We start from the raw sequence: 22,274 nt of genomic DNA on the forward strand, positions 1-22,274 counted from the left end.
GACCATGGTTCAATTCCCCAGGACCCACGTAAGCCAGATGCACAAAGTGGTGCATGCATCTGGAGTTTGTTGGCAGTGGCTGGAGGCCCTGGTGTGCTCACTCTCTCTTGCAAATAAATAAATAAAAATAATATTAAAAAATTTAACCTCAGATACATAGCAAATTTGAGGCCAGTCCCAGGCTATATGACACCTGGTCTCAAGAACAAAACAAACAAAAGAACAATTGAGGGCTGGAGAGATGGCTTAGCAGGTAAGGCACTTGCCTGCAAAGCCTAAGGACCTACATTCGACTTCCCAGAATCCATGTAAGCCAGATATATATGGTGGTGAATACTTCTGACATTCGTTTGCAGGGGTTAAAGGCCCTGGTGCACCCATTCTCTCTCTAATAAATAAAAAATACATTAAAAAAAATAGAATGGCCGGGCATGGTGGCACACGCCTTTAATCCCAGTACTCGGGAGGCAGAGGTAGGAGGACTGCCGTGAGTTCAAGGCCACCCTGAGACTTCACCATGGTCAGCCTGGGCTAGGGTGAGACCCTACCTCGAAAAACAAAAAAATAGAACGATTGATCTGTCAGCTGCTGAAGGACACAGTGGAGCAGAAGAGAGCCCTCCTCACCCTCCCTTTAACTCCACCTGCCCCTCTGGTGTTGATTTCCTTTGTCAGCTGCCGGCTGGCTCACCTACTCCTGCCTCTTCCTCATTTCCTCCCAACAAAACTCCCCTAACAGCTCAGGCCTGGTCTGAGTGCCCACTCCTCCTGCAACCCCACCTCAAGGGCCCAGTGATGGATGCCTCAGTTAACAACTAGCACCTCCCTGGGCTGCGGGTGGAACCCAGCCTTTTGTCCCGAGAAGCACATCCAGCTGGCTCCCCAGCCCAGGCTGGACCTCTCTCATGTGACTGTGGGGCCTGAGCAGGAAGCTCCTGTCAAGTCCACCTGGGGCAGGGGCCATGGAGGATCTGCCAAGAGAAGAATCCTCTGCCAGGCCAAGAAGCTAACCTGAGATGTCCCTACTCTGAGGAGAAGGAGCTGCTGGTAACAAGCGACAGCGCAGCCCAGTGTGGCACATCCTTGGAGTCCCAGCCCTGGTGGTCTAGTGTGGCCACCTGCTCTCAGGGGGATGCTCCTATTCTGCCCACTCTTCCCCTCCAACTGAAGAGCCACGGTGAGGGCACACTACTCACTTCATATTTATTAGGAGCAATGAAGTTCAAGGTCTCATCAGGGTCATACAGGATGGAGAAGGCCAATTCCAACACCTCCTGGAAGAGAGAGGGTCTCCATCACCGGGAGAAATTACTCGGTTCTGACATCACCAATGGCTCTAAGCATGTGCATAGGTGTGGCTGACATTAGTTAACCTTAACTCAGCCACCGGTAAGACTGGAGCTGGGTGTGGTACTGCATGCCTGTAATCTCAGCACTTGGGAGGCTGAGGGTTCAAGGATAGGCTGGGTTACATAGGGAGACCTAGTCTCAAATAAGCGAATAACCAAATAGACTGAAGGGAAGCAGTATTCAACATTCAGAGCACTCTTGAATGCCAGACTCCAGGACTGTATGTTTCCCTAAAAATTTTTATTTTGTATTTCCAAGATGACTGGCTTCCTCTTTCTATTATACTGTAATTGGCACAGAAAAGCCGTCTTAAGAGTTTTTTTAAAAAAACCCAAAAAACATAACAAAAGCAAATTGCAGACAAAAGCTGAGACAGCGTGAGTGTCAACGCAATAACTGCAACAGACAGACTCAAATATAATTTGCTAAAATCCTCAAGCTCATAACACTAAACCAACACAAAACCGGTCATTACTGAATGATTCCAGGGAACCACTCACTGCTTCACCAGTAGTACACAATGGTAGTCAGCCTCAGCCTCCTTCCTTACAGACACTGTGCCAGGCACAGAGAAGCCAATAGTAGCTAAGGGCACGTCTCTCCACAGAGAAGTGGCCCAGCTCATTAATAAGTGGGTCATGGCATGAGAATACCCCTAGTTTGCAAACCTAAGCCTCTGAGCAGCAGCAGTCTGCTGACGACAGAGACACACCCAGCCACTATGGGCCTCTTGATACAGGTCCTGATACCACCCAGGACACGGCCTTGCCACAGCACAATCACATCTGAGCCGCTCAGGCTGCCAGATCCCTGTGCCAATTTACAGATCTGAAACAGAAGAACAAGTCAAACTACAGGGAGAAAGTCAGCAGAAATGGCCTCTGGGAAACTACCAAACAAGCAGTGTGTGGCTCCTTCAACTAACAAAAAAGGAAAAGAAGAAGGAAAAAAAAAAACATGGAGGGGATGTATGAATGGAAAACTTAAAGAGACTCACATTAATGTGTGGATCTTACTGGGGTTCTGACTTAAAAGTGGGTATGTGGGCTGGAGAGATGGCTCAGTGGCTACAGCCTACAGAACCTGACGACCTGGGTTCAATTCCCCAGTACCCACATAAACCCAGATGAACAAGGTGGCACATGTATCTGAGGTTCTTGCAGCAGCTAGAGGTCCTGGTGTACCCATTCTTTCCTTTTCTTCTCTCTCTCTCTACTTGCAAATAAATAACTAAATAATGATATAAAAGTGGGCATATGGGGCTGCAGAGATGGCTTAGTGGTTAAGCGCTTGCCTGTGAAGCCTAAGGACCTCAGTTCAAGGCTCGGTTCCCCAGGACCCACGTTAGCCAGATGCACATGGGGGCGCACACATCTGGAGTTCGTTTGCAGTGGCTGGAAGCCCTGGAGTGCCCATTCTCAGTCTCTCTCTCTCTCTCTTTTTGTCACTCTCAAATAAATAAATAAAAAATGAACAACAACAAAAAAAGTGGGGATATGTGTGACTGTGCTCACATATAAACCTGTCTATATTTTTATAGACAGAAATTATGGTATTACTAAGACAAAAGGTAGACCTTCAAACACAAATGGAAATTTGGTAATAGATACTTTTTCATTTATTTGTGAGGACAGAGAGAGGACAGAGAGTGAGTACACCAGGGCCTCTTGCCAATGCAAACGAACTCCAAATGCAGGCAACACTGTGTATCTGGATTTATGAGGGTACTGAAGAATCAAACGCCAGCCAGTGGGCTTTGCAAGCAAGCACCTTTAATGGCGGAGCCGTCTCCCCAGCCCCAGATACCTTTTCTTGTTAATTCTGGTAGTATCATGGTCAAGAACTCGGTATTTTAGAGACACATACCAAACATTCATGGATGAAATGATCTGACATGTGGGAGCATTTCAGAGTCATAAGGACAAAAGCGTGGTAGAACGTGCCACGGTTGCCAAGGCTGGGGAGGCATGTACTGGGGTTCTGCTTATTTTGCGTGTTCAAAGTTCTCAGCAGAATGTCTGGGAACAAACACTCCACCAGCTCCTCGGCAGGACTCGCTGTGGCAGGGGTGGAGCCTCTCACCTTGTTCTGCTTCAGAGCGCTCTTCTCCTTCATGTGGGGACAATCTTTGCCAGTGACAATAGCCTTAATGTCTGCAACAGGAACTGATAAAATGACGGAAATTAGGAACTGGAGGCTGAGGAGGATGCTGGTCAGCGCTGGCCTCAGGGCTGGAAGGGAAGCCCTTGGCAGCTCCGACCGGCTTCAAGGGTCCTCCCAGCTCAGGAAGTGTGGGCACAGGCAGCACGGGCTTGCCCTGTTCCCTCTTCCCTGGTCACTTCTTGTGGTCTGGTGAGGCTGTGTCAAAGCTCATGGGGTGTCATCTGGGCTCATTTCCCCACAAAGCAGAGCTTCAGACCCTGCTTTCCCTTCCCTAGAGTCAAAATGCCAATGCAACTGGAACCAGCTAGCTCACCTCTGCCAGCACTGAGCTACTGCAAGTGTTTCTCCCACAGTCCTCCTCGGACAAAGTATGGCTACTACTTCCATGGCAGAGAAGAAATCAAGCAGGGAAGAGGATTGCCTTGCAATTAATTATCATGAGTCGCTGGTGCGAGGCAAAGCCTAGGCTTGAATTAGAGCCTGCCTGCCTGCTGCCCACCCTTCCTGGTCGACACATGCATCCGCCTCTGTGATCTCAATCATGCTCCAAACCACCCCAACAGGCAGCCAGAGAGAGACGCTTTCTCACAGATGGGGAAACAGGCTCAGCGAGGGGACTTCCCAAGACTGTATGCTCAGTGTGAAACTGCCAAGACCAGAACTCAGGCCTCCTGACGAGTCGGATTATCATGACACCCTGACGGAGACATGCACCTACTTTTCTCTTGCAGTGATTCAAATGTCACTTCCCCCTGAGGGTTGTCGTCCAAGTCACCATAGTGCAGGACCTTGTGGTTCAGGGCCAGACGGCAATACCAGAAGCGTTCTGGAACAGACCAGCCAAGCAGGTGAGCGGGGACAGTGCTGGGCAAAGGGCAAAAGGACAGTGTGGCCACTGGTTCCCTGCAGGGTCATCCAGGCAGGCTCCCTCTACCTTGCCTCCGGCGATTCCCGATCTTTCGAAAGCTGCTGCCCTCGCAGAGCCGGTTCAGGCGCTGCTGCTTGATCAGCTCCAGGATCTCGGGCTGGATCTTCTCCCGAAGCTCCCTGGGTGCAGAGGACAGGCACACTAAGGTCATGGGGACAGTGGTGTCCTGGAAGACAGAGCTGGCAGCCCAGCTGCCCCCCCCCCATGGGCCTGTCTAGGATGCCACTTACACAATTGGTGGGGACTGGAAGTCATCCTGGCTCATCCTCTCGGACTGGCGCAGCCGCAGAATCTCTGAGTAGCTCAGGCTGCGAAGTTTGCTCTTAAATTGATCCAAAGAGTTGGGTTTGGAGGGCAAAGCTCGTGTGATCTGCTCGCGGACTACTTGCATAACCTGGGAATAGAAGGCAAGAAGTTCATGCCACTCAGGAAAACGGGCAAGCTGACTGGAGACCAGGGCTCCGCCTGACCTGTGTCTCCAGCACAGCAGGGCGCGCAGATGTGCACTGAGAGAACAGGACCGGCTTCGGTGGCTACTCAGGTCACGTGACAGAGGTGACAAGCACTTCATTTCTCATACATGTCAATTAGCTGTGGCATCAGAGAATGAGGCCTGGGGTGTGCAGTCAGAAGAAATGAGTCTGATCTTGAGTTTTAGTTCTTAATCTGCTTCTTGAACAAGTCAACTCACATCCTATGGCTTCTGCCATCGCCTCTCAAGTGATGGGAAGGAAGACATCTTCCAAAATGTGCCACCATGAGGAATGTGAGATGGTACATGCAGGGCAAGAATGGCGACTGGCACACTGGGTATATTACAAAAAAAGTGCCAGCTTCCATAAAACAACAACTGTTAAAGAAACTCACCCCCTCCCCCCACTGCACGGATAGCATGATCCTACTAGGGAAGAAAAACAGATAAGGGACTAGGGTGTGCAAAGAAAACTATCACTGGGTGGCGGCACTGCAAGTAGCCTTTTCTTCTTTATGCTGTCCATGTTTGTTCACTGTTGTTCTGTTTTGCTTTGTGAGACAGGTTCTTACTACGTAACTTAAGGTGGCCTCAAACTCATAACCCAGCTGCCTCACGGGTATGTGCCACTATGCCTGCTTCCTGTCCAGTTATTTGTTTGTTTATTTATGAGAGACAGAGAGCAGGAGAAAAAGAGAGAAAGAATGGGCGCGCCAGGGCCTCCAGCCACTGCAAATGAACTGCAGACGCGTGCGCGCCCTTGAGCAACTGGCATATGTGGGACCTGGAGAATTGAACTTGGGTCCTCAGGCTTTGCATGCAAGCGCCTTAACTGCTAAGCCATCTCTCCAGCCCCACTTTCTCCTTAAAAAAAAAACAAACAAAAAAAAACTATTTATTTAAAAGGCAGATACATATATAGAAAGAGAATAGGCACGCCAAGGCCTCTGGCCACTGTAAAACTCCTGACGCATGAGCCACCTTGTGAATCTGGCTTATGTGGGACCTGAATAAATGAACCTGGGTCCTCAAGCTTTGCAGGCATGTGCCTTAACCACTAAGCCCCTTTCCCGTTATTATGTGATGGCCTCAGAACATTACCTCCTGGGTTGTTGCTATGTGAGGGTGTAGGGATTGCTAAGGCCTGATGAGCAGGTCCCATGACGTGCACACACAATGTCTGCCTCCCACAGAGACAACGACACACAGGCACTGACGCTAGGCCATAGCTACCCCGCTATGCTGATCTTCCTGCCGTCTACAGAGGATGGCAGGACAGGTTTGAGCTTCACTGAACAAAGACCTTGAGCACCAAGGAAGAGACACCTGCTCAGGGTTACAGAGGATGTCACAGCCTGCTGGGCGGGAGGCTCTCCAGCACCTCAGCCTTGTGACTCAGCTCTGCAGAACAAGGTGATTTCCCAGCCCAGGCTTTCCCAGGAGCTGTCCAGCTGCCACGGCTGTCGTGTGATGATCTCCTTCTGTGGGCCTCGGCACAGCACAGGGACACTGACCTTGTTGAAGTCCTCTGCTGTCGCCCTCATCTCCTTCCAGGTCTTGTTCAGCAGCTGGATGCAGATTCCAAAGAGCTCTTCGAAGGCCCGGTCGTGGGTGAAGAACATTGGATGGTAGTCGTTGCGCCCTTCATTTGCTGTGAAGAGGTAACAAAGGCATGAGGGCTCTGCTGCAGGGCCTGGGTGCCCTTTGAGGAACTGAATGCTCTGTGCCAAGGTGAATCCCAACATTTCATAGTCTTGGTATATGTGGCTTTGTGCCTTTTGGTCCCACTCCTGGGGACACTGCTAGGGTCAGAACAGAAGCCAAACTGAGGATGGTGGCCACCATGGGCCTTTCCCCACAACTGTAGCTTTCTTGTCCAGTGTTTTTTCTTGGTCTCCTGTTACCGGGTTACAGCTTTAGCCAGCCTTGCCACACAGGCCTGGGGGAGCTTCTGAACACACCTCAAATTACCAGCTCAAACAAAGCAATAGCCACGACTGCCCTTAACAAGAGTAAGATGGATCATCAGCCATGCAGCAATTAGAAAACACCACACAAGCCCCCTCGGGCCGCCAGGGCCTGTCGACTTCTATCTGCTCACAACCTCTAGTCCTGCGGGCTCCTGCAGACAGCACTGGCTGAGGCGAGCCGGAGGTGCGGACTTACGCAGCTCCCCGACCTGCAGGATCTCACAGAGCATCTTGGTGAGCTCGATGGCGCTGCGGCCAAAGGGGCATTCGTGTTTGTCCTCTCGGCTGCTGTTCTCCAAGACGATCTGTGGGCAAAGAGAAAGGGAGCATCAGAGGGTGGGGGTGGAAGGTATGGATGGGCAGAGGGAGTGACAGGCCAGTCCTCCCCGACCTTTACCCGGATGTAGGTGTCCTGGTGGACTTTAGCCAAGTACAGCATGTTGTCCAAGGCCAGCATTCCAGGAGGAGTCTGGGTGAAGTCCAAGGCCGGGTTGATATGGTTCTGAAAAATCAAGATAGCAGATCTGAAACCTGGAGCGTTCCTATGTGTAGAATGAGCTGGGGGAAGTCTTCCTACCCTCCATCTTTACACTGCCAGCACACGAACTCACCTCCATCTTGATTCTGCTACTAAACTGTGAGCTCCTGGGATGCCAGAGTGGGGCCACCTCATCTTGAACCCTAGTACCTGGCTTGTCGCCAGGCACTGAGCAGGTGCACAACAAATACCTAATCGAACCAATCTCACCTACAGCCGAGCCATGCTCAACCGTGAGAACGTAGCTGCTGAGGTGCAAGGATGGGTCCCCTCTCCCGCACCGTGGCTGGTGGCCTCCTGGGCTTCCAACTGACGGATTTGGATTGCAGGGCCAGGTGTGCACACATCCTCACCAAGTAGCTACTGCCAGGGCAAACCAAACACCCAGACCCTTTCCTTCTTCCTGCCTGCTACATCACGAATGGGGAGCTGCCGGGGCTTGTCAAGGAGGGAGGCCTACAACTCCAGTACTTACAGTAAATCCCAGCATTTTGTAGTCCTTGGTATACATGGCTTTACGTTTCTCGGTCCCACTCCCAGGGACGCTGCTAGGGTCAGACTCGGCGTCAAATGCAATCCTTCTCAGTTCAAATATTATGTCTCTTTGAGCCTGAAACACAGAGCAGACAGGAGGCAAGTCAATAAGTGAAGCTAGGGAAGCAGGGCGAAAAACAGAGGGGCCAGCTTCTGGAGCCAGACTATGCCAGCGAGCGCTTAAGAAGCCTCGGCGACACCACAGCAAGTCCCCAGCCCCAGAAAACACACTGGCTCTCCCAAGGTCACACAAACCCTCTGCCCCCACATGCCACGCAGTGTGCTAAATGTGGACTGCTGGCAGAATGGACCCCAGCCAAGAAAACAGCAGGCCTCGAGCTGAGAAGACCCCCCCGACCCAGCACCTGCCTGGTCATTGGGGTCCATCTTAGTCATCATTCTTTCTTCCAGAAGGTTAAAGGTCAGGACTTGCAGGACGTATAACTGATGGGCCATCTCTGTTTTGATCGGGCGGTTCCCTCGAATCACATGCTAGAAAAAGCAACAGCAAGGAAGAAAAGGGGCTGAGCTGAACTGACTCTTTTGGAAAAACCCTGTCCATGCTGATGAGCAAAGGTGAGTACGCCTGGTGGGGAGCACCCCCTCCCCACACAGGGACTTCGGGTTCTGGAAGGGGTAGACGGCACTGACTCACAGCAGCAGAGGGGCCATCCCTTCCTCCACACTCCCTTGGGCAGGAAAGGTGGCATGAAACATGGAAGCGCCATCCACTTTGACCATTCCAGAATGGGGGAGGCAGTGGGCACCCCATCAAGATGAGGATGAGGGTCTGAAGAGACGGCTTAGCAGTTAAGGCGCTTGCCTGGGAAGCCTAAGGACCCAGGTTTGATTCCCCAGGACCCACGTAAGCCAGATGCACAAGGTGGCACATGCATTTGGAGTTCGTCTGTAGTGGCTGGAGGCCCTGGTGCACTCATTCTCTATCTCTTTTCACTCTCTCTAAAATAAATAATAAATGTATTTTTTTTAAAAGATAAGGATGGGGCCCCAGTGCTGCCTACTCCAGGCTGGCTCCTTCCAAGACTATTACAGCATGGCAATGGGCAATGGGCAATGGGAGTGCTCGAGAAGCAGCCATTCCCCTTCCTTGGGCAGATAAGCTTTACAAAAGGTGCTCGTCTTTAAGGGCTACCGAGTCACTACGAGGAGGTCCAACCACACACCATCCTCCCTTCCTTCTCTCCTACCCTTGCCCCTCTCCTCTCCCACCATCCCATGGAGACCACTGCATGCCCCATGCTCCCTCCTCCAACACCCCCACTCTGTGTGGCTCCCACTGTCATCTTATCACTTCCCCCCTTTCATCCGATGTCACCCCCCCAAGCCTACCATCATCTTTTCAGCTTCCATCTGTTTTGCTCTTATACATTCTCTCCCCATCCTGTGCTGACTGGTCATGTCTGGTCTGATCCTGTCCCTCACTCCTTTGTTCCTTGCTCCCAGGACTTCTCACACACCCACTGTCCTGAATCCTGTCTTTCTGGGTCCTTTCTTATCCAATTTCCCACATGCCACCTCTGCATCCTTCTGTAACCCAGACACTAGAACCATGCTGTCCAATGTGGCAGCAGTTTAAATCGGGTAGAAGCAGAGCACGGGCAGCTTGTGGCTCTCAGCAACAACAGCCACACTCAACAGGCCCTGCGGGACACCACCACCAGCACAGGCGTGCTCTGTGCAGCCCTGCCCCGGAGCTGACTCTGAATAAGTAACATGCTAGCTCCCAAGGGCTCTCTCCAGCTTGCCCTGGCTCTAGATCAGTCACATGGGATCTGTGCAGCGCAACTTGGTGGCCTGAGGCTCATTTGGCTATTGAATGTTAGTCAGGTGGCTATTCTAAACCAAGATATGCTCTAGGTATCAAAAGTGCCCAAGACCTTAGGCCTTACCTCGGAGAAAAGAAAACAGGGTGTCATTAATAATGTTTCATTTCTATTATGTGTTGAAGTGATGTTCTGAGTACCTTGTGTTAAATAAACTGTGTAAGTTTAATTCCTCCTATTCCCTCCTATTCCTTTGCCTTTCCACTAGTCAAGGCTATTCTAAATGGCTCTCTGCTTCCCTGCATCTACATTGCCTAGAGCAATTGTTGCCACAAGCCATACCCAGGTGAATCCAGCTGAAAGCCAGGAGGTTTCCAGCCATGCTGGAGTCACTTTCCAGTGTTCAGGCAGCTCCACCTCGCCCCTGCCACCCTCGGAATGGAATGAAATTGGGGACACTTCCTGCCCTCCAGCTCCCACTAGCTCCCATCTCCGGCAAGAGAAGTCTCTTGTTAGCTCAGTCTCAGGCACTGTCCCAAATCCCTGTGCTCAGTGCCCTTTGTCTGCTCTCATGGCCCTGGGCTCCCTCTGTCACTGCTGCTTGTCCCCCACTACACCTCTTCTGCTCTTTCTCTCTCTCTCTCTCTCTCTCTCTGTCTCTCACTCGCACTCTCTCTGACTGCTCCCTAAGTGTCCACCCCTAGTCCTTCCTCCTCACATTTCTCCATCCTTCATAAGATGGCTTGAAGTGAGGTGAATGTTAAATGCTCTTGGTTTTCACCAAGCTTACTTCCTTCCTCCAGGCAAGAGTTAAATCCTGTGCCAGAAAGGGTCTGGGCTCTCTGGTATGACTCAGTTAAGTCCCCGGTCTTCAGAAAGAATTCTTAGCTACTGTCTGGAAGATGGTTTAAGTCCTGATACTTCAAAACCCACAAAGGCAAGTAAGTCTCCAACATCATTACATTTCCCCAGGAAGGGTACTCCATGCATAGTACCACCACCCGGGGGCAGTGTTCTGGCATTTACAGGCAGCAAGGAGGACCCACTTGGGTGAGAGGAAGCTGGCCGACTGCAGGTTGAGACCTCTGACACACTTCACACACAGCAGAGCTCCCTCCTTGAGTTCTGTCACCTTGGTGTCCAGTTCTACCCATAGAAAGTCTCACCAGGTGCCAGGCACCCTGCTAAGCACTGGCTCGTTTAGTCCTCAAACCCAGCTGAGCAAATCAAACAGCCAAGGAGGTGGCTGACACTGTTGGAGATCAAAGAAGGTTGCAAAGTGACAGAGCGGGGCAGGCCGACTCTACAGCGCACGGTAAGCTTTATTCAGCCTTTCTTACCCGACCTCGATGTTTCTTTTACTCCCCTCACTACGGTCTGTGGGCTTTCCTTTGGTTTTTTTGTTTTTAAATATTTTTATTTATTTATTTGAGAGAGAGAAAGAGGCAGATAGGATGGGCACGCCAGGACCTCTAGCCACTGCAAACGAACTCCAGAAGCATGAGCGCCCTTGTGCATCTGACTTATGTGGGTGCTGAGGAATTGAACTTGGGTACTTAGGCTCTGCAGACAAGCGCCTTAACCACTAAGCCATCTCTCCAGCCCTTCCTTTGTTTTGACACCTGATAAACTTGCTTCCTTTGAATCCAGATCCTCAGTTCTCATCTCCCCCATCGACCCACATTTGCCCTCCTGCGCTCATAACCACTACAATCACAAGGAAGGAGGGCTCTTCCCAGGGTCCCCAGCAACGCCTCCTTCGCCCTCAGGAAGCTCCCAGTTCCTTCAAATATGCCTCTTTCAGCACCCGAAGACTCCTCAGTCACACTGGGGCTAAGGACTGACGCGATCGATCGCTCCAGCCTCAGCACAGCTTTGCTCCTTGCCCCCGCCTCTGACTGCAGAGCCCTCCAGCTACACTGCCTGCGTGTCCTGCCTGCCTGTCACCTTCAGATGACACCCCCACATCTACTATTTTCCAGTGCCATAAGTGCCAAGAGTTGACAGTTCAGCCTCTTTGTCCGCCTGCCTCCTCATATGGTCCATTTCAAAAGATTCAGTTGGTGCTTCCTCAATAACCACTTTTTTATGAGAAAGAGAGGGAATGGGCACATCAGGGCCTAAGCCACTGCAAACTCTAGACATGTACACCACCTTGTGCACACGTGTCACCTTGTGCATCTGGCTTACATGGGTTCTGGGGAGTTGAGCCTAGGTCCATAGGCTTTGCAGGCAAGCGCCTTAACTGCTAAGCCATCTCTCCAGCCCTCAATAACCACTTTTAATTCTTATATTCACAGCCCTCTCTAGCCTTCTGCTAACTTTTTTCCAGACCACCCCAGCAGGTTACTCAGACTTCTCCTGATGCAAGCATACAGACAGGGGCCTTTAAACTTTCAATGGAAAAGCCTCTAACCTAACAGCCATTTTCAGCCAGAGATGTCAGAGAGATGATCACTGTGGAATTCACCCCACCTCATAAGGCTTCTCCTCTTCTTTCAAAAGTTGTCTGTCTCTGTCTCTCTCTTTTCTTTTTTCAAGGTAGGGTCTTACTCTGGTACAGGCTGACCTGGAATTCACTCTGTAGTCTCAAGCTGGCCTCGAACTCACGGCGATCCTCCTACCTCTGCCTCTCAAGTGCTGGGATTAAAGGTGTGTGCCCCCACACCCAGCTCTGTTCTCTTTCATGTAAGCAAAGATGCTGGAACGTAAGAGACTCCGAACTGCCCACCCATCCTCCTCTCCTCCCTGCCACCCAGCGAAAACTCACCAGGAGATCAAGCCGAACAATCTCCCTTTCCCTTAGCACCAGCCACACCTCCACCAGCCCCTCCCTTCCACTGGGCAAACTGCCACACCCCAAGGGCATGGGCATAAAAACCAGATGTCATTCTCTCACTCTCTTTCTGGCTCTTTCCTGAAATAATCCCCGGTGCTACGGTCCCTGGTGGGATGGCTTCCTAGAGACAGCTCTCCTCACCGAGGAGGAGAAAAAGCATTCCAGTTTGAGAAGCGCTCGCAGGGCTCAGTGGGTAAAGTTCTTCCTGTGCGAGTGTGAGGGGCTGAGTTTGGACTCCTGTCGGGTGTGGCAGCACGGTCCTGCAATCCCAGCAGTGGAGTGCCGGAGACATGTGGACCCCCAGGCTTACTGGCTAGCTAGTCGTGCTGAATAGGGGAGCTCTGAGGTCAGTGAGAGATCCTATCTTAAGAAATACGGGGGCCGGGTGTGGTGGCCCATGCCTTTAACCCCAGCACTCGGGAGGCAAAGGCAGGAAAATTGCTGTGGGTTTGAGGCCAGCCTGAGACTGCACAGTGAGTTCCAGCTCAGCCTGGGCTAGAGTGCAACCCCACCTTAATGAAGAACCTCTGGTCTCCACATGCATGTACCCACATACCCAAACATACCTACGAGCACACGTACCCCACACGCGGTGCTTAGCTCCTGCTCATAAGTTCCCTGTGCATCCCTGCCACTCTATTTCCACGTAACAGCCATGCTAACGGTAACAACTGCTATTAAGGAAACAAAGGACAGCGTGTCCTGGGCACTTACGTTCAGGATTATGGAGCGGAGGTGCTTCTGAGCAAAGGCATTGGCCATGTCCTGTGGAGAAAACCCAGTGAGTGTAAAGGAGGGCGGCAGCTCGCGTCTGCAGCCGCTAGCAAGAGGAAGGAGGTGGTATAGTTCTGGGGCCTTTTTCTTAATTCTATTCCTTTCACATGAAAAATGAATGAGCAGAAGAAAACCCACTGACCATTAAATATATTTCACACTCTAAAAAATTCCCTCACTTTTTTTTTACATGAATGCAAATTAACTTCCTTGGGGCACAAGAAATGCACAAGCGCATTGTCTGTCTTCACAGAGGCACGCGGCTATGACAGGACACTGCCACGCAGATGCTGGGCAACGGACATGGCACAAGGAGCACACAGCAGCAGGACGGGTCCCCAGCCACACGCACGGTCCCAGGTGGGTGCCACAGGAATGGCTCGGAGATCTCAGAAGCACTGACCACACAGCTGACAAGGCCCGGGTCCAGCACCCAATGGTGACCTGAGTCACTCTAGCCTGGTCAGCAGCAATGTGCTGGGTGCCTTTGTGTAAGTTTTCATGATAGCTTCACCTTTTTGAAAACTCTTATTTGGCTCAGACTTTGGCAGGAACATTCTATTTGTTTAGTTTGCCCAGGAAATAAAGTATCCCACTTAAACGAGTCTTCCAGAGCAACGTTTTAAGGGTTCTATGAGCACTAATATTTTGCCAATTTTTTTAAAATCTAGGGCTGCAGAGATGGCTTAACAATTAAGGCACTTGCCTATGAAGCCTAAGGGCCCGTGTTCGACTCTCCAGATCCCACGTAAGTCAGATGCACAATGTGATGCAAGGGCACAAGGCTGCACATGTGCACTAGGTGGTGCACGCATCTGGAGTTCGATTGGCTAGAGTTCCTGGTTTCTCTCTCACTCTCTCATTAAAAAAATCACCCCCCCATAAATCTACATACATCCTTCACTTCTGGAGGCGACAGTAATTATTGCTCAGTCATTGCCCAAGACTTGGACTCATCACAAAGAACACTTGGGGGGCTCTGCTATGACACTGCCCTGCCCCCAGGAGCTACTGAATCGTGAAGCTATTTTCGCCTGAGCAGAATGGCCCCCGGTTACGATGCTTTTAATTTTTCTGACAGCTTTTCACCATCTTTCTGTCTCCTCCTTCCAATGTCAGCAGTCAGTTTGTACTAATGTTAATTAGAATGTCTTCCCTTCTCAACAGCTGCCTTCATTTAGCTTTATAGACAGCTGTAAATCAGCAGGCCTGAGGGAGTTGTCACACCTCTCCTATTTAGTAGTATTGGTGAGCTCTCTCATTTTCCTCCAGCTGAAAGGTCTTTCTCACTTCTAAATCTCTACGCATGTTCCAGGTGGTTGGGGCTCTCGGGAGAGGGTAGTCTCACTTTGCCGCTATGCAGCACATCCTGGCTGGCAGAGGAGCAAGGTGGCCTGGAAACTTCTTTTTGTTGGCTGAACTTTTAAACCTTGCTGTGGACAGCACACAAGGTGGGCAGCCAACAGCAGTCTCGAGATCCGAGTGGGAACGTCCTTAACCAAGTGTCCCCCTAGTGTGCTGGGGTGGGGAGCATGCAGCCCCTTCCACGGCCTCTCCAAAGCTCCTTCTAACCAAGCAATGAGTGTTTGCTACTGGTCTAAGCCCCCTCAAGTCTATCTAGGGAAAGTCCTGACAGGGCCCGAGTTGCCCTCATTCACTTATTCTCTTGAGATGAGAGGTGCGACATCCACGTGATCACCTGGACAAAAGCCACAGTGATGATGATCTTTCCCCTGCTGAGCCACACACTCACAAAGGGCAAGTCACAAAGGAAAGCCTGGGCCACATCCTGAGTCCTGTGTGACCTGGATGTGCGATTTGCAGCCTTTAACCTCTCCTGGGCCTTGGGCTCCCTCACCGGCTAGACCAGCCTTGAGGTAGGTTCCTGCCTCCACGACCTCCCACCGGAAAGAGCGAAGGCCCTTTCCACACAGCCGCGCTACTTACAGTGACGGGCAGGTCTAGAGGATTAAGGTGCTTGTCCTGCCGGCAGAAAGCAAAAAGCACAGAGAGAAGCAGACGGAATGAGCTTTCAGCTGACATCCAAACAAGGACCAGGAAGAGAGTCACAGACCAGATCACCCAGACAGACAAGGACAGACAGACCAGTGATGCTTGCAGGCCTCTCTCTAGAATCTACCTGGCGTTTGGCTCCTGGCCCCCTTGGATTTCATTTTAGCATGCCCACGATAGTCACAGAATTAAGGTCTTCCTCTGAACAGCACGAGCTTTGGTCTGAGAGCCCTAGCATGTTAATGTTGGAGGCCTCAGAGACCATTTCACCGGCTCTTTCATTCTGCAGAAAAAGGAGCTGAGACCCAGGGAGGCTGAGCCACCCACCCAACCAGAGGTGGGAAAAGGACCCCGTGCCAGGACCTCCACTGAGGTCGGTGCCTGCTCTACTGCTCAGCTGATTCCTGTGCCCCTCATTTGTAAAGCAGGGGTCGTGTTTGTCCCCATGAGACCCTCGTGAACAAGCACAACAAATGTCTCTCCCCGCATTGTAGGTGAGGAAACAGGTTCAGAGAGGCAGAGCGTAACGTATTTGCATAGCCTCACACGGTGATGTGAGGAGAGGAAGGCGTAGGGTTTGGATCACAGGACCTCTACACGTGAAACTATGCTAAATTCTTTTAACCCCAGACCCCTGGGTCCCTAGCAATGATGGTCAGAGGGTCTCCCTTTTCATATCCTTTGTTTTGTTTTGTTTTTTCTAGGTAGGGTCTCTCTAGGCCAGGCTGACCTGGAATTCACTATGTAGTCTCAGGCGTCCTCAAACTTACAGTGATTCTTCTACCTCTGCCTCCTGAGGGCTGGGATTAAAGGTGTGTGTCCGGCTCCCTTTTCATATTCTTGGCTTTCTCACCAGTGGGTACACTGGGCTTGTTGGCTGTCTGTGTAAATGGGTTTTATAGGAAGACAACCGTACCTGTTCTCCTCTTGTCTGAGGTGCTTCTGGCTATAATAGCCAGGTTGAGATAGCACATTGGTCCACGAAGTAGAGAATATTCTCAGAGGAAAAGCTTTCAGGCCTCTGCTCTGAACCAAGAATCAGCGAGCCGCCCCTCCCAGTTTTTTCCCCAGGGCCTGACTGTGCTTGACTCTGGCCACAGGTTAGAGGGGGGAACTCTTGGGAGCAGGGCTAGATTTCTTCTCTCTGCCTAGCAGAGTGGGTGTGGTGGGAATTCTTCTCAGAAGAGCCCAACAGGAAAGGCGGGGAGAGGCAGCCACAGACCTGCCGCTTGTCCTCAGGAGCCTTCAGGAACAGCGCGTTAATGAGTGCGATGGCGTAGGTCTGGATCTCCTGGTTGGAGCTGTGTCAACAGAGGCAGAGGCAGGGGAGATCAGACAATGCAAGAGTAAGGTGATGATGCTCACAGACAGCTAAAAACAATCACAGATATCAAACAACAACCTGGGGCTAAGTCTGTGGAGCAAGAAAGGCAGGCATATTCTTGATGCAGGAACTCCATCATAGGAATTTATCCAAGAGAGCGGTGGGAAAGCTAGGTGTGATGGATTGACAGACTGCTTGACTAGATACCACTAAAAAGACGGGAATGTACCGGTTGTGGTGGCGCACACATGTAGGATATTGCTGAAGATGCGGAGGCAGGAGGATCAGGAGTTTGAGGCTAGCCTGGGCTACACATTTAGCCAGATATGGTGGCTCACACCTTTAATCCCAGCATTTGGGAGGCAGAGATAGTAGGATTATCATGAGTTCAAGGCCACCCTGAGACTACATAGTGAATTCCAGGTCAGCCTGAGCTAGAGTGAGAGCCTACCTTGAAAAACCAAAAGAGAGAGAAAAAAAAAAAAAAAAGAGACAGGAATGTTAAGTGATCCAAACACTCTCCATAGCAGCAAGAACCCTAAATTGCTCCTGAAATTGTGTTTTAGGATAAAGATTCTTACCCCGGAACTCAGAGATAGCTTAGGGTATCTGTGAACCCAGAAATTATTCTATGTATCTAGTTATTGTATGCTTTCTTTTCCAAAGAGGGAAAAGTTCATAGCAGTGAGTGGACTTTCAAAGACATCTGGGAGGTTCAGAATTATGTTTTTGGAAGAATCTTGGACATGGAAGGATGTCTTTATAGAAACACTAAGGTACACAGAGTAGGTATAGTAGTATGTCAGTTTTGTTAAAAGCATGGAAAGGAACACAACATCCTGGAGGGACATGAATTGAATGTCAGCAGTGGTCGTGTCAGGAGGTGGGAGAATGTGGCCGTGCGTCTTTTGCGTTCTTTTGTCTTTTCGAAGCTTTGACTACAAACTTCTCTTACTTAAGTGAAGAAAACAACTATAGCCATGCTCTGGACTCTTAGCATCCCGGCATGTGCATGGGTGCCCTCTGTGACCCCTCCTTGTCAAGGAGATGCCACACTGAGCACGTGTGTGCTGCTAATAGTGTGGGTCCAGAGTAGTCACGCGTGACCCCTAAGAAGTGCACGTTCCCAATCAGTCTTTTATTTTGACTGATTGAGATGGAGAGGGGATATGATGGAGAACAGAGTTTCAAAGGGGAAAGTGGGGGGAGGGAGGGTATTACCATGGGATTTTTTTTATAATCATGGAAGTTGTTAATAAAAATTTGAAAAAGTAAATAAATAAATAGGTTAAAAAAAAAAGAAATGCACGTTCCTCTGTCATCTTTGGGGAGGCTACTGTGGTCATCTCCAATTCAGAGTCAAGAAACAGAGAAGTGTAATGTTATGGGAAATGAGAATGCTCTCTCCAGGGTTCAAAATGTTGCTCTCGTCCTACTCAGCCTTGTTGGTTCTTCAGGTATGAAAGCTGGGGCTGAAAATAAATTAAAAAAAAAAAAAAAAGGCTGGAGAGATGGCCTAGAGGCTAAGCCTTTGCCTGTAAAGCCTAAGGACCCCAGTTCAAGGCTCGATTCCCCAAGACCCACGTTAGCCAGATGCACAAGGAGGCACATGCGTCTGGAGTTTGTTTGCAGTGGCTGGAGGCCCTGATGTGCCCATTCTCCCTCTCTCTCTATCTGCCTCTTTCTCTCTCTATCTCTCACTCTCAAATAAATAAACAAAAAAAAATTAAAAAGAAGAAAGCAAGCTGGGGCTGAAGTAGTCTTTAACAGTGCCATGGTGAAGCCGGGCATGTTGGCGCATGCTTGTAATGGCAGCACTGGGAATGAGAAGGCAGGAATACTGGGAGCTCAAGGCTAGGCTCAGCTCCGTAACACGTTCTAGGCTAGCCTCGGCTATATAAGACACTCTCAAAAAAAAGGGGGGTGGGGAGATGGCTCAGCAAAGCCTGCCAGCCTAAGTTCTATTCCCCAGTATCCACAGAAAGCAAGATGCACAAAGTGGCACACACACCTGAAGTTCATCTGTAGCAGCAAGAGGCCCCGGTGTGCCCGTATGCTCCTGTTACTCTTTCTCTTTCTTTCCCTCATTTTCTGCTCACAAGTCAATAAAAAAAATAATTTAAAAACCAGCAACAGGGCTAGAGAGATGGCTTAGTGGTTAAGCACTTGCCTATGAAGCCTAAGGACCCCAGTTCGAGGCTCAATTCCCCAGGACCCACGTTAGCCAGATGCACAAGGGGGCACACGCGTCTGGAGTTAGTTTGCAGTGGCTGCAAGCCCTGGCGCGCCCATTCTCTCTCTCTCTTTCTCTCTCTCTCTCTGTCTCTCTCAAATAAATAAATAAAAATAAACAAAAATTTGAAAAAAGAAAATTTAAAAACCAGCCACAATGAAAAGGAAAGAGTTATAGCCAGGCATGCTGGCACACCCTTTAATCCCAGCACTCAAGAGGCAGAGGGAGAAGGATCACTGTGAGTTTGAGGCCAGCCTGGTGCTACAGAGTGAGTTCCAGGTCACCCTGGGCTAGAGTTAAGACTTCGCCTTGAAAAAAAATCAAAATCAAACAAACAAAACCCCAAAGGGGAAATTTAAAAAGTGACAAGGTGAAATTGTTATGCTTTCTCTTCTCTTGGATTAACCTGGGGAGCATAGTTCAGTGGAGACAGAGCAGCTGGATCTGGGAGCTCAGACTTCCTCAGGACCCAGCGGGGAGCCCTTCAGACCACATCCTCCAACTGGCAGGAAGGAGCGCTGAGCCCAGCAGGACTAAAAGTCTTACCACCCTGCTGGGAAGGCCAGACCCAACGTCGTGAACACTGGTTCCAAGCGAAGACAAAATTATAGAAAGAAAAGAAACCTACTTCACAGAGGCCACCAGCCATCTGGTTTTATTACAGCTAAGATACACTAAGCTTGTAAAAAACCAACAAACCCCAAAATCCTTAGGTTAGGTGTTGATCTGGGCTGGCCACCATGCCAGTCCCTTCTTAAATTTTGGATCCTTGGAAATCTGGGGACGGGGTGGGGGGTGGGGATGACTCACCCACGTCTACAGATGAAGACACTGAGGCTGGCAGAGAGTAGGTACTTGCTGAAGGCAGAGACCTTGCATTCCATGCAGCCAGGAGTTGAACTAGTACCCTAACCTCACACCTGTCCCATGCTTCTTTCATTTAACTATTTCTTGGTTTTTTGAGGTAGGGTCTCACTCTAGCTCAGGCTGAGCTGGAATTCATTATGTAGTCTCAGGGTGGCTTTGGTCTCTCAGCGATCCAGCGATCCTCCTGCCTCTGCCTCCCGAGGGCTGGGATTAAAGGCGTGCGCCACCACATTTCTTGCTGAGCACACTATTGACTCTGTAAGTGCCCAGCCAACAACTATAAACCAAGCTTCCACTTAAACCCAGGCAGGGGACTCAGATACAATGGGTCTTTGTTCTTAAAGTTTCAGACACAACACACGTAATGAAAATACAAAATTTATATCAACATCACCTTCATAGTAAGCGAGCCTTCCAGGCCCTCAGCAGTGGACGTGCCTGGCTCTCCCTGGCCCCCGAGTGGCGGGGGATACTGAGAACCTTAGCACTGGTCTAAAGGGAAAGAAGAGTCTCAGAGGGTTTTAGCGGCCTGGCAAGATGGGGCCTGGACTTCAGGAGGAATTCCCTGGTGCTTGTGTGGTGGAGGTGCTGAAGGGATGTGCATGGCAGAGGCAGAATTGTCCGAGGAAAGAGAAGAAACAGTGTGGGGAGGGAGGGAGGGAGCGCTGGGCCTCTTACTCACACCTGCAGGTGTGAGATGAGCTGTCCCACGGTGATCTCCTCCGCTATCTTCTGGTACAGGCTCTGGCTGTTCAACACCATGCTCTCCAGGATGGCCAGGGACCGCTGCAGGATGGACACGTCCACCATGGGCTGGCTCACATACCCTGCAATCTAGACCCAGAGAGGGGTGGGGCGCTCAGGGCACAGGAACCCCCATAAGCTTTTTCCTGGTCATGCTGCCTGAGTGTGGGCAGCAGTGGCTAGGGGCATCATGGCATCTGGTCTATGGTGCTCCAGCCAACGTGCCAGGACTCCTCCATCTGGGAGGATAGTAAGTATCCACCTGACTGTGTTTCCTCAAAATCTGAGAGCCTAATCCTTCTTTTCAAAATAAGAGTTCAGGCATAAGAAAATCCAGTATAGAAAAACAGGATCTGCTAATCCCAGATCTTCTCCTCTTCTCTTCTGACATACCCTTCCTCCCTACACCAAGTTAGACCTTCAGAGTGAGAGGCCTTGCAATCGAATTCTTCTCAGTGCTCAACACATGCTCACTTCCTGGTGCCAGGAAGTTCCCGGTGTCCCAAGCCAGGAGTGGGTGAAATACTAGGCTGTGGGTATAGCACCATTCACTGGTCTTAGCTCAGTTTTCTAACTGACACTGCCCCTCCTGGCAGAAGAAAGGAGTGCAGAACCAGAAGTGCCCTTCTCATAAGTCAAGGAGGCTAGCTGGCAGCTGTGTGACTGGAAAGCACATTTGTAGGTGACATGCACATTTTCTGCCCATGGAGAAGAGAGAGCTAAGGAAACAGGCCAGAAGGCTCTGGGATGGTGCTGACTGACTGGCTGTTTTATTCCAAGTCTCACTGAAAACCAGTTCTGCTTGGAGTACATTCAGTGAGAGGCCTGCTGTGGCCTCTTGGTGCAGCCCCAAGATAAACCATCCTTCGCATTTTGTTCTTGTCCTGGGCAAGTGATGATGACAGCCTGTCTTGTGGGCACTGGAAACGAACCACAGCTCCCAGTCAGGCCTAGGACATTACTGTGTACTGAGCTGCTAAGTAAGCTGGGAGGCTCGGCAGGCCTGGGGCAGTACCTGCATTTCAACCTGATGCTATTTTCAACTCATGATGCGTTTATCAAGTCAGAGCTCATTGTAAACCGAGGAGCATCTGTTCAGCAACGTATAAATCTTTCAGTTGCCATGGGAAGATGATACCTGGATGATGAGAAATGCAGCCCCAGGGGACATAAAGCTGACCTTTGCCAGAGTGAACAGGCCATACTGCCCGCACCTCCCCTTACGCCCAGAGAAAGGGATGAGAGACAGAACTTAGAGACCTCACCTGCTTAATAAAGGTGATTGAAACCATGTCCCAGGAGACAATGCCATGGTCCATGAGCTCTAAGAAGGCAGTCAGGGTGAATGCCAGCATCTCACTGTAGCTGAGACACGCACGACACACACACACATACACACACACACACAAAATAATACAGAGATTCAGATGCGGGGAACAGAAGTGTGAAGGTAGCTACAACACAGACCTCAGTAAATAGCCCTGGAAAATCCATCGAAGGAACAGCAGGAGCCCATATGCAAGCCTGGCCAGGTGCGGAACAGACGCAGCCTGGGCATCTAGTAATACAGCAGGCTGCTGGGTAACCAGGCTTGCCTTCTCCATACTGCTCCATCCGTTAGTCATCTACCTCTCAAAACACACTTTCATCAAACTGATGCTGGTTGGAGACCTAAGAGCTTATGTCCCCTTTAAGCCAAAAGGCACTAGAGTAAGGGAGAAAGCCTGACCGTTGTTCAACCA

At 50.4% G+C, this 22,274-nt stretch overlaps 1 protein-coding gene across 4 annotated transcripts in view; it reads right to left on the reverse strand.

Annotated features, from left to right (window-relative positions):
• The window catches only part of Elmo2 (engulfment and cell motility 2), a 46,668-nt gene that overhangs the window by 2,359 nt on the left and 22,035 nt on the right, over positions 1-22,274 (reverse strand). For 2 of the 4 annotated variants that reach the window (XM_045156340.1, XM_004663888.2), the window contains 15 exons: positions 21,798-21,897; positions 20,471-20,622; positions 16,587-16,665; positions 15,299-15,334; positions 13,292-13,342; positions 8,324-8,446; positions 7,896-8,030; positions 7,280-7,384; positions 7,079-7,187; positions 6,427-6,563; positions 4,671-4,834; positions 4,447-4,559; positions 4,231-4,338; positions 3,432-3,514; positions 1,196-1,273 (listed from right to left, as the gene is read on the reverse strand). In XM_045156340.1, the coding sequence (XP_045012275.1) occupies positions 1,196-1,273; positions 3,432-3,514; positions 4,231-4,338; positions 4,447-4,559; positions 4,671-4,834; positions 6,427-6,563; positions 7,079-7,187; positions 7,280-7,384; positions 7,896-8,030; positions 8,324-8,446; positions 13,292-13,342; positions 15,299-15,334; positions 16,587-16,665; positions 20,471-20,622; positions 21,798-21,897 (1,573 nt within the window). The remainder of the gene's footprint in view (positions 1-1,195; positions 1,274-3,431; positions 3,515-4,230; positions 4,339-4,446; positions 4,560-4,670; positions 4,835-6,426; positions 6,564-7,078; positions 7,188-7,279; positions 7,385-7,895; positions 8,031-8,323; positions 8,447-13,291; positions 13,343-15,298; positions 15,335-16,586; positions 16,666-20,470; positions 20,623-21,797; positions 21,898-22,274) is intronic. The other 2 variants (XM_045156338.1, XM_045156339.1) reach the window with 2 other exon arrangements.

Source organism: Jaculus jaculus, chromosome 8, assembly GCF_020740685.1.
Source record: "Jaculus jaculus isolate mJacJac1 chromosome 8, mJacJac1.mat.Y.cur, whole genome shotgun sequence".
Lineage (NCBI taxonomy): Eukaryota > Metazoa > Chordata > Mammalia > Rodentia > Dipodidae > Jaculus > Jaculus jaculus.